At 41.8% G+C, this 20,056-nt stretch overlaps 1 protein-coding gene across 1 annotated transcript in view; it reads right to left on the bottom strand.

Moving 5' to 3' along the window:
• The window catches only part of RSU1 (Ras suppressor protein 1), a 179,074-nt gene that overhangs the window by 85,819 nt on the left and 73,199 nt on the right, over positions 1-20,056 (bottom strand). The window contains exon 8 of the mRNA XM_005282446.5: positions 286-418. Coding sequence (XP_005282503.2) covers positions 286-418 — 133 coding nt within the window. The remainder of the gene's footprint in view (positions 1-285; positions 419-20,056) is intronic.

Raw genomic sequence — 20,056 nt, 5'->3', positions numbered from 1 at the left:
GTGATGTGTGTATAGAGCTGCATATTTTTAATTAAAATCTAGCTATTGTGTAGGCTGTGAAACCGCTAAAAACCATTATTGGACTTGTTTTGAAATTTATGGAGCAATGACTTATTATACACATTTACATGCACTTACCTTAACAGGAAATTATTTAGTAAGTAACATAGCAAAATTTTTCTATTTTCTTGGTATCCATGCTTGGTGTGCAATCAAGCTGCAAGGACTTTGTCAAATGCTCCATAGTAAAAGCTATAACATAATACAATAAAGATCAATACTTACTACTTATATGTTTCTGAACGAATATATTCAAAAACATGAGACACTCCCAGCTGGAACTGATCTGCTATAGGGGTAACCCAGGGATTATTCTCTGCTTTGAAGACTTGCTTTTGACCAGTCAAATCCAAATTACCTGAAAGGGATTAAACAAAAGGGCATGTGAAAAGGAGATCTCTTATCCTAGACAAATTACTCACTGTATAAAATTATTTTCATTCTTTGAAAGAGTATGACTACCCAGTTAAAGCAAAACGCCAATGTTTTCAGGCTTAGTATGAGGAAGAGGTGGGCATATTAGCTCCTGACATACTATATAATATGGATGTAGAGCCAAATTCCACCCTATTTACTTGATTGGTGTTGCAGTACTCACAGTCAGGATGAATTTGGCCCAATGAATTTTAAATTTAATCCTACTATATTTCAACATATTTCACATTTATTCATCAAAATATGTCTTAAAAACGGGACTTAATGATGCATAGGCCCTGAGCTGGCCTTCTGTACAGGATATAAATTTCACTCATTTAGCACTACTACACCTCTACCCCGATATAACGCGACCCGATATAACACAAATTCGGATATAACGCGGTAAAGCAGTGCTCCGGGGGGAGGGGGGGGCTGCGCATTCTGGCAGATCAAGGCAAGTTCGATATAACGCAGTTTCACGTATAACACGTTAAGATTTTTTGGCTCCCGAGGACAGCGTTCTATCGAGGTAGAGGTGTACTACAATAGGTGTGAGATTAGAACTTGAGGCTTCCCGATTCCCAATTTAGTACTTATTTTTCCAGATGACACTAACTATTTGGGGGCATAAAAGGACCTGCTAATTTATACCATTAAAAATAACCTTGACCTTGAAGGACAACTCCACAGTAGTATTCCTGGTCACATTGCTTAGCAGGAATGAACAATGGCAACACTTTTTTCCATAGGTAGGGCTCAATGGTGCAGGTTATTTCCGATATCACAACCACAAGCCCAAGTCTAATGAAAAATCCCCAGCTGGTGTTTTTCCAATACTTTAGCTTGTGCAACATCCTACAGTTTATGTTGGTTATAGCTATCAGTCCAGAATACAGAAATTCATACCTATAACCTGCCAATTTAGCTATTTTGATAACAAGACTTGAGATTTATTAGAAGTGTCATTGATTTGTCTTTTCCTAAGTTCTCCCTGCAGAAAGGTAGAGAAGTACACGCCCAACTGAGATTCCTCATGATAAGGAAACATTATGCTATACTCCAGTTTTATACTGAGTCATTGTCCTAGCTATACAAATCATTATCTGCATTCTCTAAATTAACTGTTCACACATACATTTAAAATTGCAATAACATTTTGTAACCTTATGGATGTCATGATCAGGGAATATAAAAACAGCTGTGAGAAAGTTAAAAACTGTTGTAGATGAAGTGGGGAAATAATAAAAATAGCATTTTTCATCTAACCAAACTATGTAGCTAAAAATTAAGCATCAAGTCTGGAAGGCCAGCCTAACCAAGCTGTTACCTCTATATGAAGTAAATATGTGCTTATTTTTCAAATTAATGCCATTTGTATATCTCGAGTGAATGCGTACGTATGGATGTAATAGCATCTGCAAGCTGGCTCTTGGCTGGCTCAGTTAAAACCTCACCATGCTCTGCATTATGTTTAATCCTTAATGCAGCTCTCTCTGTGAAAAAGGGTTATCATAATTAGAGTGAAGCTAGACCATTATACTGTGTGAAAAGATGACACTTGTCTCATATTGGCCTATCAACAAGTTACCATTACCTCAGCAAAGCTCATCTGTCAGCTGTCTGAGGTCTGTTCTGTTTTTAAGTAATAACCTGCAGGAAGCATTTCACCCCTCTGTCAGTCAGGCAGCAATTGCCCTAACTGCCTTACGCTTCAGTGCTTCTAGTGAGGAGCCTCACACCCATCTCCTTTATTAGGAGGACTCAGCAGCATGTGTGTTCTAACAAGGATCAGGCATCAGGATTAAGCACTGTGACAAAGAGGACCTAATAAGACAGAATCTATGCTGGCTGGCTCAAAGACACAGATTCACACTGTTCACTATTCAGTTTAAAGACGCAGGCCACTAGGGAAGCAAGTCAGCACTGTGATTACCAGTAACCCTCTGACCAATGCTACTATGAAGATCATACATCACTCAGAGGCTTATTCTGCAATTGCAAATTGGATTTTCCCATTTTATTACCTGCAAAAGAACCACATACATTTCTCTCCAAAGCCATCAACACAGTAAGAGCTCACTTACATTTATAATTCTGTAAGCAGTACATCAAGTAAAACGATCAATCTGTGTACAACTTATATAAACAGTTAAATTCAGGAAGATAAATTTGGCCCCATTATAGGGCAAATGCGATTTTGCTTATAGAAATGGACTATACTTTTCCAAAAATCTCACCAGAAAGATCCTTAGCTGAGCACTCCAATCCCGAGTTGGTTCAGTAAATTACTGTCCATATTAAATAACCGGGGGAATGCTGCCTGAAACTCTCACCTCCTCACTGTTGTGTTCCCGCTGTAGATTCTTAATACCATACAGATCATTTACATTGAATCAATTTAAAGGAATGACATTCTGCTGAAACCAGAGGTCTTATAGAAAAAGGTTTCCTAAACAAAATTAATTTTTGATGCATACGTTAAAAGGGCATCACTCAATTTCCTTCTTCCTCTCACTTTGCAAAAAAAGGAGAGACCACATTTAGTTATTTCATTTTATGGAGGTTGGGGGTGGGGCACAAACTTATTCGGGAGATTTAGTAAACTCACAAGTCTATAGCTCCAAACCAGGAATAAATTCCACCCCTTACTATGAGAGCTGAGGAGGAGTTTCCCTTGGGTTCGCTCCTGGCGGAAACAGGGCAGCTACTGCTGGGCAAGGGGAGTGGGAGTTCAAATGTCACAGATTTTCTACGAAAGGATCCAGGAACCAGCTATGCTGCTGTAGAATGGGAACTAGTAACCCTCCCATGCTCAGGGCATTGAGCAGCAAGAGACCCGGTGTTTCCAAAGACAGTGAGTGAATCAAGGAGGTCTGTCTGTGAGGGGGAGGAGAAAGGACGGGGCGCTGAACGTTAAAATCCCTACCCCAAAACAATACAGCCACCAGACAGGGAGGGGAGCCACAGCTAGCACATGAAGCACAACAAGCAGACGCAGGGGGGTTGACTAGATCCATCCCAGGCCCTGAAGGAATGAAGGCAATGCACAGAACACTTTCACCAAAAAGGGCATAAAAGTTAGCAAGGAAGAAGCAGTTTTACTGATGCAAAATCGGACTTCTGGTAACACTACAAAAGTCACTCTCACAAACATATATAGGTAGGCTTGGAATGATTAGAATTTTTAATCAGTAAATTTGGAAAATGTCAATTTCACCACACACACAAATAGGGTGACCAGATCACCAAAGACAAATATCGGGACGGGGGGGGGGGGCTGACGTGGGGGGGGCGTGGCGGGGGGCGGGGCCAAAAAAAAACCCACCTTCCTCCGCAAGTGCTGGAGGGAGGCCCGGGAGACTCAGGGGAAGCGCGGGGCCGGGGTAGTGAGAGTCCGGCCTGGCCCCGAGCAGGCAGGACTCAGTTGGGTGGTAGGGCGAGGAGGGGGGCGGCCCACGGGGCCAGGCGGTGGCTGTTCTCACCCCCGGGCAGCGGGACTCGGGAGCAGCCGCTGCTGCAGCTCCCACTGCCGCGGGGGAGGAAGCGGCCATGGCGCTCCGCGGCTGCGGCTCTGGCGCCCCCGAACCCCCCGAGCCAGGGCCTGCTGCGGGGACCCAGCAGCGCGCACGCTGCGCCCAGCCCCTGGCCAGTGTCTGGGCTGCTGCCCAGCTGGTGCTATCCTGCGGCGGCCCCGGAGTGGGGGCAGCAGGCCCCAGCCCCCCCGTCCCGCAGGGGAACGAACGGGGCTGGGCTGCCGATGCCTCCGCCCCGGGGCCGCCGCGCGATAGCACCAGCTGGGCAGCCCAGACGTGCCTAGCCAGGGGCTGGGCCCAGCGTACGCGCTGCTGCAGGCCCCGGCTCGGGGGGTTCGGGGGCGCCAGAGCCGCCGAGCGCCATGGCTGCTTCCTCCCCCGTCGCCTGGCCCCGCGGGTCGCCCCCCTCCTCTCCCAACCACCCAACTGAGTCCTGCCTGCACTGGGCCAGACCGGACTCTTACTCACCCCGGCCCCGCGCTTCCCCTGCGCCTCCCGGGCCTCCCTCCAGCGCTTGTGGAGGGAGGGGGAATGGTGAGCCGGGGAAGAGGCGGGGATTCGGGGAGGGAGCCAATCGGGGGAGGAGGGGGCGGAGTCGGGGCAGGGGGGGGGGGGGCGCGAGCACTTCCGGGCTCGAGGCTCGGGGCATTTCCTTGTTTGTCCGGTTGTCCCGACCGCACGTCGGTCGGGACGCGGGACAAACAAGGAAATATCGGGACGGTCCCGATAAAATCGGGACGTCTGGTCACCCTACACACAAACTGCCCAAAACAGTATTTCCAAAGATAACAATTGAAATTTATAGACAGACAAAGTAAGGCATTCCAGTGATTTAGACTTCTGAATTAGGTTGGTTACAAATGGACTAGTGAATTAATAGTAAAAACATGTACTGTTTGTCAATGTTAGGCTATTTACTTTGTATATTTTGACATGGGATACTGACAATTTGTGTTTTAATGATTTATAAAGCTTTACTTTTTGAATCTCAATGTCTATTGTTCTTAAATAAATGTCTGACCCCCCCGCCCAATTTCCCACAACAATGAAAATTTAAAATAGATAGAAATATATGCTTTGAAAGGATCAATATCTGTCAAAAATATAAAAAACATATCAAATTCTGCCAAGTCTACAAATACGTGCATGGACAATGTTGCAGCCATAAATGTGTTTTACAGGTTATGTTCACAGCTACAATATTTGTGAGATCTTACTTCCCAGGGCAAGGGTATGTACCAAGTAGGGTTCAAAAGTGACATTGAAAACGACTAGAAAGAATGGCCCTGACTCTGGGCCCTACTCTAGCAGTGCAAAGCAGTTAGAAAGCTGGGAGATTTGGTCCCCAACATTCCCCCTACCTAAGGGAGGGCTCCTCAAGTGTTAGTGTTGACTCAGCAGCTCTTATGCCACCCCCCCCCCCCGCTACCCCAAGCAGAGGGGGAACAGGCAGGGGAAAAGGGTCATGGCAGTTGTTCTCATAGGTGCATTTTCAAACCGTACTGTACATAGTATCCCAAAGACTTTAGGAAGTTTTGATACTGCTGTACTAAGAAGATTACATCAAATCCCTCTGATATTTTTAGCAAGTTAAACACAAAATTGCATCTGGTGAAAATCCAGCGCTGCAGAATGAATCACAAAAAGTAAGTGTTGGAGATTGCACTTATTTTTGTTTGGTTCTTTCCGACTACCTCAATCCATTAAAAAATACCTATACTTTATCAAAGAAAATTTAGTATTCCTAATACACTGCTATTATGGTGGAATACAACAGGCCTGTGATTCTCTTCTCAGTTATGAGAGTAAATCAGAAGCAACTGGAGTCAATGATGTTACACTGGGGCCTGGTCTACACTAGGAATTTCATAGAATCATAGAATATCAGGGTTGGATGGTCAGGAGGTCATCAGTCCAACCCCCTGCTCAAAGCAGGACCAATCCCCAGACAGATTTTTGTCCCAGATCCCTAAATGGCCCCCTCAAGGATTGAACTCACAACCCTGGGTTTAGCAGGCCAATGCTCAAGCCACTGAGCTATCCCTCCCTCCTAAATTAATGGAGATATCCTATCTCCTAGAACTGGAAGGGACCTTCACTAGCAGGACCAAGTACTGATTTTGCCCCAGATCCCTAAGTGGCCCCCTCAAGGATTGAACTTAACCCTGGGTTTAGCAGGCCAATGCGCAAACCACTGAGCTATCCCTGCCCCCGATAAGCTAAGAGCCGGGAAAAGCAGGCCGTCTCTCCGCTGTCAAACATGCCCTTTCCCCCCCGGGCAAGGTCGTGTACAATACTCCGATTGATCCCCTAGGCTGAGCTCTGGTTTTCACAGCTTCTGAAAAACCTGTCCCCTACTTAAGTATAGCTATGTCTCTGAGGTGTGTGAAAAATCCATACTCCTGAGAGATCTCTATACCAACCTAACTCCCAGTGTAGTAGACCAGTGCTACCGCCTCTTGGGGAGGTGGATTACCTACCTTGATGGGAGAAGCCCTCCCTTCGGCGTAAGTAGCATATACACTGAAGTTACACAGTGGCACAGCTGCAGTGTTTTAAGTATAGACATGCGCTCACATACTGCTAGTCAGAGAGGACAATGAGGTCAGATCAGTTTCTAAAATACAATAATGCCACTGCCGGACCTGCCCCCAAATGCTTTGCAAATTATGAAATCTGAACACAAAAAAAGGTTTTGCTAAACTATACCTAAGCACCCCATTTTAGCCCAATTCACTTCCTGATTGGCAGCAAAACGCCTGAGGCCTGGTTCTCCATTTGCCATTTACAGCTTGTTAAAACAAGTGCAAAGTGGATGTAAAATGCTATCAAATAAGGACAGTAACATTTGACATCCCTTTACACAGGTATAAGAGACTACACAAGACCTGAGGAGAATCAGGCCCCTGATTCTGATCTTACTTACAATGGGGTAATTCAAAAGTAACTTCAATTATTTTAAAGGATCAACGATTGCCACTGCTGCTCAGATATCAAGCCAGCACAAATCTAAGCAGCATGAGTGCGCCAATAAGCAGAGCTCCAGATGCCCTGCCTGAATTCTGTGGGAAGAAGGGTCCCCTTCCTCTGCTCCTCCTCCCCCCATCTTTTAGGGCTGGGGACCTCAGTCAGTGTTTCAAAACTATGAGGATGCTATGTGGCTCAAATCCACAAGGATGACAGGAGGAGGGTGAAAATCCAGGCTCAGCAAAGTCAGGGAGGGAAAAGAGTGGAGCTGAAGGTGAAATAGGCAGCTCCTTTATTAGACCGCATGCAGGATCAGTAAGAGGAACCTTCTTTGCTAAGAGGAATACACTTTGTGGCATTCCTTACAATAAGTGGCCTTTGTGTAGGTCTGGGACTTAACTCACCCCCATACTAAACTAATGTCTTGACCAGCCTTGGGTGAAACTCAGGAATTTCACCACTGAAATTAAGAAAAATGCTCTGCTGCTAAGGCACCTCCACCTCAGGAATGCCCCTAAAAAAGAGTTATAACACCAAGCGTTGTAAAGTAGAGACCCCCTGGGGGCTAGAACATTTTAGGGAGGATACAGAAAGACAAAACAAATGGTAATATAGGTAAGATAAGCTCTGATCAGGGAATTCATGCTGACTATCTGCATGAACAAAGAAGTTCATAAATAAAGTTACAATTTGGGCATGAGAGAGAAAATGTAAAAAAGACTTGAGCAGGGAAGAGGAAACATGGGTGCCAGCGCATGATTGGTTCAATTTTGTTACCTAGGGGGTATTGGATAATGTGATAGGTTTAGTAGAGTTAAAGGTGGCGGCTAGTTTTACTCATATAATGTAAGTGAAAAACAATGCTCCTTGGGAACCATCGCCAGACTGCAGTTCAATATCAAGCTGCTATAACTCTTATCCCTTCGCATGACCGTGACGTGCAGAGGCATCGCCAGGAAACCCCAAATAAGTGGATCTTGACTGGCCACTGGGTGAAGTTTGCCTGTATATTGGTAGTGGTGAACATAATAGATTTGCTTGGCACATGTATTCTATGTGTGCGCGCGCTAATAAATAGCTGTGTAGAACACAGCTGTGTACACGTCTCTTTCATTGGGAAAAGGTTCCACAGACCCGTACAGCCCTGAGCCCTGTGGATAAGGGTATGTGCCTTATGTCCCAAGCCCTCGGAAGGGAAAGGGTGGAGGTGCCTAAATTGATCAGGTCACGCCTTGGGCCCTCGCTAGGGTAGAGGGCATATATGGTACCTAAAGATGAACTGGAGCCACAAAGTTTGGCTTGAGCTTTTACCTTCAGAAAACCTCCAAAATAGCTTACTGCTATACCTAACATACTCCGCTACCCTGAACATCCCCCACGGAGCTATACAATCCTCTGGCTTACTAATTGCCACCTGCAGCTATAGTAAATGGACTTGTTTAAATATTCAAAGTTTATTTTGCTACAAAACAAAACAATTTATTCTCACACTTTGATCTATGCTGGTTCATTTCACTGCAATGACTCAACTGCTCATTTGTCACCATTTACATTTGTAGCGTTAACCACCCTATTACCTAGTACTAGGTAATATTTTTATTTTTCCTTAATTCTGATCACAAAATGTCAATTTATGCCAACATTCACAGACTGCTCAAGTATCTGCAAAAGCTCACCAGAACAGAGAATGGATTACTACACAATCAAATCTTGATTTCAGAAAATAAAGTGGAAGACAATGTGATTGCTAACTATCATGCTGGTCAGTATTGTCTCATTGCTTTCTTGTGCTCCTTCTGTTGGCTGTATTCAGCAGTTGTCTGTTACCTTAGAGTAAACTCCTCAGGGCAAGGACTCTCCTTCTCTTCTGTGTTTGTACAGCACCTAGTACAGTGGCGTCCCAAGTCATGATTGGGACTCCCAGGCACTCTCAATACAAACAAGATGAAGAGCAAAAGAAGCACACACTTCCAACTCCACGAACTCCAAGGAGCATTTATACTACTTTAAAAATAATAGCTGTACTAAAGTAATTAAACAATTGTGACATTTTAGAAGTGAAAGCTAGCATTCAGCCTAGAAATGTATCCTGACTGAAATGCCAACTCAACAATTCTGCTTAATGGGCTTAAATTATCCCTAGTGAAGCACCATTAAGAACCATGGAGTTATACCAGGGATAATTTTTGGCTCTATACCACAATCTCAGTAACTTTTTTCTGTTTGCTCCCTCCCCTCACCACTCCTTCCCCACTTTCTCGCAATATGCTAGTCTATTGTCCTCAAAATTAGTCCTTATGTGTTATCATGCACATTTTTCTTACAGGTGGCATTAAGACTGAAATTTAAATGTTCTTTCCATTACAACTCGGAGGACACATACACACACACACACACACACACTCTCACAGACAAATGTGAGAAAAGTAATTAATTTTATTTTTTTATTTAGATATAAATACTCCTGAATCCAATTTTATTAAAGGCTAAGTAAGGGATCAACCTACTACACAAAACCTAAACTTCAGTTATATGTAAAAATGTGTCTATCTTGGTTTGTTTTAGCTTTGCTTTACACTCTAGGCTTTATAATTTTTATTACTTCAGTGCCATGTTCTTTTCTTTCAATAGCAAGACAGGAATTGGCATAAGTGCGGGGTGGAAGAAGTATTATCAATACTACGTCATAAAATAGGTACTAAGATAATTAATCGTGAATAATATGAATATTAAGTTCTGTTTAAAAAAACCCGTAACTAGTTTGTATTTCAGAAAGTTTTATCAAGCAAGACTAATTTTTAAGCAAGCCTGAATATTTGCAGGCTGTGGATTAATAATTTATATTTACATGATGCTCTATGAAGGGTAAGAGCATTTCTGATTTGAAGCTCTCCCCTTTTGAAGGTTTAGTAACAGAAGAGATGGAGAAGGGTTATTATAAAGAAGTAATAAGACCGCTCCTTGGAAAGATTCCTTCTACATAAACTATGTGTGACTCAGTCTTTTCTGGCATTAGATAAAAAACAATCAAAATATTCAATATGATAAACAAACCTATAACTCCATGGCATATGTTTAAAATATACATTACTCGTTAATGAGCTTCTAATCATTAAAAGAAAATGCCACCTACTAAAAATGAAGTTAGACTGAAGCACCCCCATAGGATCAGATGTGGCGAGATTACATATTATTGTTATGCTTTTGTTATTTTGCCCCAAAGATCTTTTACTGCAGAAGTAACTCATTTGGATTCACCAACATTTTGGAGTAAGAGTGGGCATAATTTTTGCTTACCCTGAAATTTCCTCAAACTGACCTGAAATAAGGAAAATAAATATGTTTTTGGAAAATGGTTCAAATTTCAAAAACAAAACAGAAATCACATCCCTCACAAACCAAACACTTCACACTGCTAGCTGTGGGAAAAGGGGAAAGATAAAGCATACCTATCTACCTCTTCTCCTGCAAAGAGGCAGGACATTTGGAAGAGGAGTTGACTATGGAGGACAGGTTCTTGAGGCCCTACCCAGGACAGCAAGACTGAAAGACATACTTTGGAAAAAGAAGTCTAAATGATCAATCTGATATTCTAAAGGCTGAAACTAAACTGCATTTTCAAGTTACCACCAACTAGAGCAACACAAGCAAAAAGTTTACAAAACTGTACAGGCATTTCGACAACTTTCCAGACTTAAATGAGAGAATGGTTTCAATGAACTAATTCAGCGGTTCTCAAACTTCATTGCATCGTGACCCCTTTCTGACAACAAAAATTACTACACGACCCCAGGATAGAGGACTGAAAGCTGAGCTCGCCTGAGGCCTATTGCCCCAAGCGGGGTTGGGAGGGGGGCAAAGCTGAAGCCCAAGGGCTTCTACCCTGGGCGGGGGGCATGTAACCTTATCCCTGAGCAGTGGGGCATGGGCTTGAGACTTGCTGGGGCGCAGGGCCAACACCAGCCTTGGCAACTCCATTAAAATGGGGTCGCAATCCTCTTTGGGGTCCTAACCCAAATTGAGAACCCCTGAACTAATTAATAGATTAACCCCAGAAGATGATCTAGTTTGTCGTCCGGTATATCAAGCCATTCAATTTCACCCAGTTACCGCTGTATTGAGCACAATAGATATGTTTCATCCAAAACATAGGTTAACAGAAAATAATCCAGTCTGGATCTGAAGACATCCACCACTTCCCTTCCTGTTAAAAATATGTGCCTAATTTCTAATTTGAATTTGTCTGGTTTTAGCTTCCAACCAATGTTTTTTTTTATGCCTTTCTCTGTTAAATTAAAGAGCCATTTACTACCTGGTATATTCTCCCCATGAAAGTATCTATATACTGTGATCAAGTCACCTCTCAATCTTCTTTTTGATAAGCTAAACAGACTCAGCTCTAAATTTATTCTACTTAAATCTAGCCTATTTAACTATATATTATAACACCTATTCTATTTGTGGAAAAACTCAGCCAAAAAGGCCAAGGAAGGAATGTGTATGTCAATAGACTGCAATTTCAACTCTTGTATCCTGCAAGTCAAGATGAAGTGACGTGCAGCAAACTGGCACTGTTGCTAGTGTTGTTTCAATTCTGTGGACAGAAAACTTGAGTCTCCAGTGCTGTTCCACCTGAACTTTTCATAGGATTAAATTCACTTTGTTTTTAACACCTCTTTCAGATATTTATATGAAATTTAAACATCATAATAAAGGTCAGCTGAAATCATGATACCAAAGCATAATGGAAAGTCAGGCATTAGGGGACTTGAAACATGTGTCAAGACTGAATTGGAAAAAACAGAATGCATAAAATGAGCTGAACTTCTCCAGTATACAAAATTTCAGGCAATAAGCACAGGAGAAAAATGTAACTGAGCCAATCAGACAAACTCAGGATTCTGTACTTCAAGTCACTGGCGACTCCAATTCTATTAGTTATGTCTACAAGAAGAAGGGGAGAACCCTAGTCAATTTCTACCACCAGATATATCCAACAAATCCGACCTTAGAGGAATGATTAGAGAATCAGAAAACATATTAGCATACATAGATAAAAGCCATGAAATGAGAACTTCAATGCAGTACACAAGGTACCACTAGACAAACATCGTGCTAATTACTTGTACTTTTAGATGACAAATCATTCTATTTAAACAGCCAAACTCCACCGCACACATCCTTCAGGAGCAGGTACCAAGGCAACCATGCTGATGCCACTGTGTGGGTAGAGAGGGGAATTGGAGAAGAAACAGCATTCTGTCAAGAATCCAAGAGATTCATCTGAATATTTTTTTCTTTTTAAAGCTATCTAAGGAAAACTGAAGTCTTGGTAAATTCTGTTATCTGCCATTCATGGTGTAAGTGAAACAGATTTTTTATCGAATGCAGATGTACAAAATAGTTTCAGTGATCTCTCTGAATGGTCAAATACGATGCTGGAAGATTTTAACTGTCTTAGGGTATGTCTTCATTACCCGCCGGATCGGCAGGTAGCAATCGATCTATCAGGGATCGATTTATCGCGTCTCGTCTCGATGTGATAAATCGATCCCCGAACGCGCTCCCTGTCGACTCTGGAACTCCACCAGTGCGAGAGGCGGAAGCTGAGTCAACGGGGGAGCCGCAGCCATCAATCCCGCACTGTGAGGACGGGAGGTAAGTCGATTTAAGATATGTCGACTTCAGCTACACTATTCACGTAGCTGAAGTTGTGTATCTTAGATCAATCCCCCCCAGTGTAGACCAGCCCTTAGTAACATTTTGTTGTGCATTTCAATATCTTATTCAGTACACATTGCACATTTTCACAAGTTTAGTGGCTTACTGGGATCCCATCTAGTAAACAGATGGCCCTTTCAAAATGCATCCATAACATAAGCAAGAATCAAAGAAGAATGTTGTGTCACAGGCCCATTGTGGTGAGCATCTTTTCTTGGAAGAAAAATGAATGAATGCGATGTCAAAGGAGTTTAATATCAAGAAGTTTTAACAAAACATCCAATATTGGACTTAGGGGATCAGCAACCCAATTTACCTTTAAATGCCTTACATATTTTACCAATATCTAAAACCACCCTACAGGATTCCCACTTACTCGAGATTCCTGCATAGTGTCCCTTCAATGGGAAAATGCTATCAGTTTGGAAGCTAATCAATTTCAAACTAGGAGTTCAAAGTTGTCTCAGCTACTACACTTGCATTTAAATGAAAAACATGCCAACATTTCTTATTAAGCAACACAACTGTATTACAGGATTGGTTCCCAATCCTGCTGGAAAGGCATAACGAGTGGGGTACCGCAGGGGTCTGTTTTGGGACCGGCGCTGTTCAATATCTTCATCAACGACTTAGATATTGGCATAGAAAGTACACTTATTAAGTTTGCGGATGATACCAAACTGGGAGGGATTGCAACTGCTTTGGAAGACAGGGTCATAATTCAAAATGATCTGGACAAATTGGAGAAATGGTCTGAGTTAAACAGAATGAAATTTAACAAAGACAAATGCAAAATGCTCCACTTAGGAAGGAAAAATCAGTGTCACACATACAGAATGGGAAGAGACTGTCTAGGAAGGAGTATGGCAGAAAGGGATCTAGGGGTTATAGTGGACCACAAGCTAAATATGAGTCAACAGTGTGATGCTGTTGCAAAAAAAGCAAACATGATTCTGGGATGCATTAACAGGTGTGTTGTGAGCAAGACACGAGAAGTCATTCTTCCGCTCTACTCTGCTCTGGTTAGGCCTCAGTTGGAGTATTGTGTCCAGTTCTGGGCACCGCATTTTAAAAAAGATGTGGAGAAATTGGAAAGGGTCCAGAGAAGAGCAACAAGAATGATTAAAGGTCTTGAGAACATGACCTATGAAGGAAGGCTGAAAGAATTGGGTTTGTTTAGTTTGGAAAAGAGAAGACTGAGAGGGGACATGATAGCAGTTTTCAGGTATTTAAAAGGGTGTCATAAGGAGGAGGGAGAAAACTTGTTCACCTTAGCCTCTAAGGATAGAACCAGAAGCAATGGGTTTAAACTGCAGCAAGGGAGGTCTAGGTTGGACATTAGGAAAAAGTTCCTAACTGTCAGGGTGGTTAAACACTGGAATAAATTGCCTAGGGAGGTTGTGGAATCTCCATCTCTGGAGATATTTAAGAGTAGGTTAGATAAATGTCTATCAGGGATGGTCTAGACAGTATTTGGTCCTGCCATGCAGGCAGGGGACTGGACTCGATGACCTCTCGAGGTCCCTTCCAGTCCTAGAATCTATGAATCTACTCAAACATGTCTAAAAATGTTCTCAAAATAAATACTCATTCTGGTCCAAACCATTACATCCATTTTTCTATTATTATATTTTAACTAACAAGTATCAGGTTGATGACCTCGGAAGATAAATTCTGTCATTTAACCACAAGCCAAGGACATCATTATGAAGTTCAGTGAAGCTTTTCTTGTTGTTCCCCCAATCTATACCTTAACTCCAAATCCAGGGCACATCTCTAGGGTGACACTTTAAATGGTAGGTTACCAAACGGCCACTCCAAAGTAATCACTTAGAAGCTGGTATCCCAATGTTCCCAAGATACCCAAGCTTCTAACTAGTACTAAATGACTGTGTTGGCACAAGCAGAGTACTCCTGAGTAGAATAGTGCTGTGATGCTGGCAGGGATGCAGTGATGCTTTCTACAGATAGATGAGGAGTTTGAGTTCTGTTTCACACAAACATTTTTTTTAGTTTGCTTTTCTGAAAAGAAAAAAAATTGCAGTATTTAAACTAATGCATAGAGCTGACCAAAGTTTTTTAAATTTCAAAATTGAAACAAAGTGTCTTTTTTTGGTTTTTGTTTGTTTTAAATGATAACATTTCTCACCTGTCTTTTTGGCCAGCTCTACCAAGATGTCTAAAGTAAGGACTGAAACATTTCTGCTACAATCCCTTCTCTGGGCTTCAAACTCAGTAGAATGCCCACTTTTCTTTCCTCCCAACTCCCACTCATCCACTGATGAAACTCTGGTGGATAAACAAGAGTGTGTACTGGTGGCCACATGACTGATATGGAATAGCTCCTGACATTCTGCCGTCTAACTCTCTATACCACTCCTGTTCCCCTTTTAGAGATCTATCAAAACATACAATTTTTGCCTTCATTTTGTTTGGATAAAAAAACACCATGCTGAGGCATTAGCACAGTGTGTATTCACAGGGATAAATATTGTCTTCTGAATCACTACAGGAGCACACTGGTTTCCCATGGAGACCTCCTACCCAAGTATTAACCAGGCCTAACTCTGCTTATTTTATCTAAAGGAAATTCACTACCTGACATTATGATGTGTGAGAACTGAACGCAAGTACATATAGAGCTCTAGGTATATTATGCTTTATGCTCAACTGTGGATATATTCTAACTTAACCACTGAGCGATCACAAAATGTATATGTAGCAAGACTATAGCAATGTATGTGAGAAAGATTAGTTCTAGGAATTATCTAAATTATTGACTTTAGGGGGTAAATTTTGAAAGGAATGAAGCCAAAGGTGTGCCTGAAACACTGAGCATTTATATCTGCATGTGCATTTGCTTGATGAATCTCTATTTGCATGTGAAAAGCCCTCTGTGCATACAGAACTGTAGTAACTACACTATTTTGCACACAATTTTAAATTACCGATTTCAGACCAGGGATTCTTTAAAGTTCTTTCATATGGCAGATACACACAGGAATAGATGATTTTCAATAAAATTCCTTGTGCTAAATCCCTGAACTTTGATCCTTTACTTAAAGAAAATAATTTAGCTATTTAAAATTTAGAAGTGATTGGAGAATTATTTTGAGGATTTTTCAGTTTTCCTGCACTGTAAGGGAAAAATATACATATTACAGGATAGCATATTTAGCTACATAAACACTACATCCCAATCAAGGTAAAAAAAGGCCAGCTTCACAAACAGAGCTTTTTGGAAAAGACTAATTGGAAAAGAAATGCCCAGATTTGCAAATAGGAATCGAATTTCATAGTCAGAAGCTTAGTATTTTCCTTAGTATAGGGAAACTATTTGATAGGTTAATACAACGCTCAATGCCATTTCTAAAAGCTAACTGCTTTTGATACCCAGATTGGAAAAAGTTGATGACTTAATTAAAACTGCTCATGTAGAAAACTCATTGTTTCTCCCATGCTTGTAAGCAAGCCAACTGTGGAGGCTTCAGACTAAAAAGTGGATATCATCAGGGTAAGATTTTTATTTATTTATTTTAATTATGATATTTGCTAGGTCTGAAACAAGTGAAACTAAAATGACAGGTTACATTTTCAGTGAAGTTGTGGAACTGGTCAAACTACTTATTCCCATTCTTTAGTCACAAATGACTGCAGCTTTATCAATGATTCTGTGCTACACACTAGTCTTTCACTTGGTACCCATCTCCCCCATTACTGTAATCTTTTAGATAGCATCACACTTACTGCGGTCCACTGAGATGACCAAACAATGAACTTTGAAACACCAACCATTGATCTTACTAATTGCATTCGCCAGTTTGCTTTGGTTCCTTGTTTCTATTCAGCTTTCTTTCCAAGCATCATTCCAATTGTTAAATGGTCAGAATACACAAAGTGACAGATTTAGTGCTTCCTTGGCAATTTATATAACTGACTGCAACTCTGTTGTTGCAGTGAATCATGATTTATTTGTCTCACTGCCGCACATAACCTTTTAAATGCTAGGAAAAAATGCCAACACCTCTTTAAAGTTTATATATGACTGCCCACCACCATTCCTCATGAACTGGGTTTGGAGAGACAAATGATAAAAACAAGCTGTGAATTCCACACATCCACCCCCAGCCATTTCCTGCATTCATCAGTCACACATACTGTATTTACAGACAAGCCTCCTAATCAAGAGAACCAATACACTGTATGAGGTGCATTCTTGTTCCCTCTTGGACAAGAATATATTTGTTCTTTCCTTGTTTCTTTCTTACATTAATGACAGGTAGTCCCTGCTAAATACAAACACAGGCTGGTTCTACTCTTTGCTGACTCACACACTGGATAATGCCATACTCAACAATACCGGATAGAATCTTCATCAATATTCTGAAAAGTGGAATGTGTTAACAATTGTCACTCTTCCAACTCAACATTTTATTCCCTTCACTTCACCAGTGATTCTTGTCCTGTTGCCCTGTCCTTTCCTTCTCCAACTCATTTGTTCATGCCTTCTTCCATACTTCCCTCCTATGAATGACCTTTTTATCTCAATTCACCAGGCCTCCTCTCCTTCTCATTATTCAAATAAATTGTCCTCTTCTAGTATTTATACTGTGCCCATCCATTGATATCTTGAGTACCTAAAGACTCATTTTTTCTGCAAGGCCCCAGACCACGAACCCTCATAAGTCAAATGCCTTTTCCACCTGAAATTCAGAGAGAAAGGAAGTGAGAGTGTCTGAAGATTATTTCTTTATTTTTATCAAACAGCACTACCACCATTTCATGCAAATAACATCTGCTGGTTAAAAATCTATTTGTCTAATATGTACAGCACAATGTGGTTTGAACAGTTCTCTTTACTGTATCGTTTTGTTTATGAGATTAAGAAGCCAGGAGTTGGCTGAAAGATGCCAAGTAAGTTATTACAACAAATGGTGAGGTATTGTATAATACCTACCTCTGATATAACACCTTACCAAGGAGGAATCATCATTCCCACTTTACAGAAGGAGAAACAGAGGTACAAGGAGGTGAAGTGACTTGGCCCAGGTTACCCAGCAAGTCAGTGGCAGAGCCAGGAACAGAGCCCAGATTTCCTGAGTGCTCTATCCACTAGACTGAACACAGCACCAAAAGTACTGACCAGAACAAATAAGACTGGTCTCTGCTATGAGAAGTTTACAATCTAATTTTAGACATTATGCAATCAGTGAGAGTAAAGAGGCAGTGTGGAAGGAAAAAACAGAAAAAAGGAGGACAAGAGATGACAATACATTACAGGGCTACCACCATGCTTCATTATTTTAACCATGACTATACACAGAAAGCATAATCCTTCTCATAATAAATGTGCTTACAGAAAGCCTAAATTACAAATCTAGATTCTGAGATGTGACTTTTCAGAAATTAACCTAAGTGTCTGACATTCTTTAAATATTTAATATATTTCTGACATTATGCATGGCACAGAAATGGGCTATTTCACTACATATCATAAGTGAGAATCCAGTATAAGAATATAACATGAAATACTGGAAGATTCATAAGTTATACCTCGTAATGCATGTATTAAAGGAAAAGAATGTCTATTAAGCAGTAGTTCTGACATGATCAGCAGCACCACCTATTTTACACCAAGCTAGGTCCATATTTTGTGATGCAGACAAACAGGAACTAAAAACAGGTTTTACACAATATCTGATTGAAACATTTGTTTATTTGGCAGGTCATCTCTGGATAAATTTCAAGAAGAACTTTATACAAGTGTTTCCCTTGATATACATCTTTATGGTAAAATTACATATTAATTTGCTATTACACTTCTGTGAGAACAGTATGTTTAGAATCCTTAGTTAGCCACAGAAACTGGATAGACTCATTACAGGACACATCTTCCACCTTCTGGAGAATTCCAGGACTCTAAAATAAGAAAGCTATAGAAAATTACGTTTATATAAATAGCGTACGTTTCCAAAATATTGTTTTAAATTAATGCGATTGAACATAGCTTTGAAAGAAGGCTAAAGAAAAAGTATATTGTGTCATGATATTTTAAAACAAACACCTAAAATTAAGGAAGCAGAAGAACAGCTTTCATCCATCAATGGTGAGACAAAAAGATCTGTCAGCATACCACAGTTGCTACACTGATAAAGACAGAGACATGGTGACTAAACAAAATCAAAACAAACCCATTCCCTCCACACCAAAAGAAAAACAGTTACCTACCTTTCCTAACTATTGTTCTTTGAGATGTTACTCATGTCCATTCCATATTAGGTGTGTATGCTCGCACATGAACCGATGGTGGAAGTTTTCCCCTCAGCAGTATCTGTAGGGGACTAGCTCTAGCACCCTCTGGAGTGGCGCCTGCATGGTTCGGTATAAGGGGCTCCGCCGGCTCCCCCCTCCCTCAGTTCCTTCTTCCTGGAAACTCCAACAGTGGGGAAGGAAGGTGGGCCATAGAATGGACATGAGCAACACATCTCGAAGAACACCAGTTACGGAAAAGGTAACTGTCTTTTCTTCTTCGAGTGCTTGTTCACGTTCATTCCATATTAGGGGACTCCAAAGCAGTACCCCTAGAGATGGGTAGGAGTTCATGGATGTGTAGATTGCAACACAGCTCTGCCAAACCTGCGTCATCCCTGGCCTGATGAGTGATGGCATAATGAGCCGTGAACGTGTGGACGGAGGACCACATTGCGGCTCTACAGATGTCCTGGATAGGGATGTGTGCCAGGAAGGCTGCCAAAGACTACTGAGCTCCAGTCGAGTGGACTGACAATCGGCAGTGGCAGAACCTCAGCCAGGTCATAGCAGGTCTTTATGAATGAGGTGATCCAGTTGGAAATCCTCTGTGAGGACACTGGAAGGTCCTTCATCCTATTCACTGTAGCGATGAGGAGCGGAGTTGGTTTACAGAAAGGCTTGGTACATTGTAAGTAAAAAGCCAAGGCCCTTCGGATGTCCAGCACATAAAAGATCTCTCTTTTCGCTGGTATTGTGCGGTTTGGGACAGAACACCGGGAGGAAGATGTCCTGGTTCATATGGAAGGTAGACACCACCTTCAGCAGGAAGGCCGGGTAGGGCCGCAGCTGAACCTTGTTTTGGTAGAAGACCATGTACGGTGATTCTGAGGTCAAGGCTCTAATCTCAGAGACTCATCTCGCCGATGTCACCGCAACCAGGAATGCAACCTTCCAAGACAGATGGGAAAGGGAGCAGGAGCCCAGTAGCTCAAAGGGCAGGCCTATGAGCCTAGAGAGGACCAAGTTAAGAACCCACTGTGGGACAGGAGCCCGTACCTGCGGGAAGAGTGTCTCGAGCCTTCTCAAGAATCTGACAGTCATGTTGT

Source organism: Chrysemys picta, chromosome 2 (assembly GCF_011386835.1).
Source record: "Chrysemys picta bellii isolate R12L10 chromosome 2, ASM1138683v2, whole genome shotgun sequence".
NCBI classification, from domain to species: domain Eukaryota; kingdom Metazoa; phylum Chordata; order Testudines; family Emydidae; genus Chrysemys; species Chrysemys picta.
The sequence above is the reverse complement of the archived record's forward strand: the minus strand, read 5'-3'. Positions and strand labels throughout refer to the sequence as shown.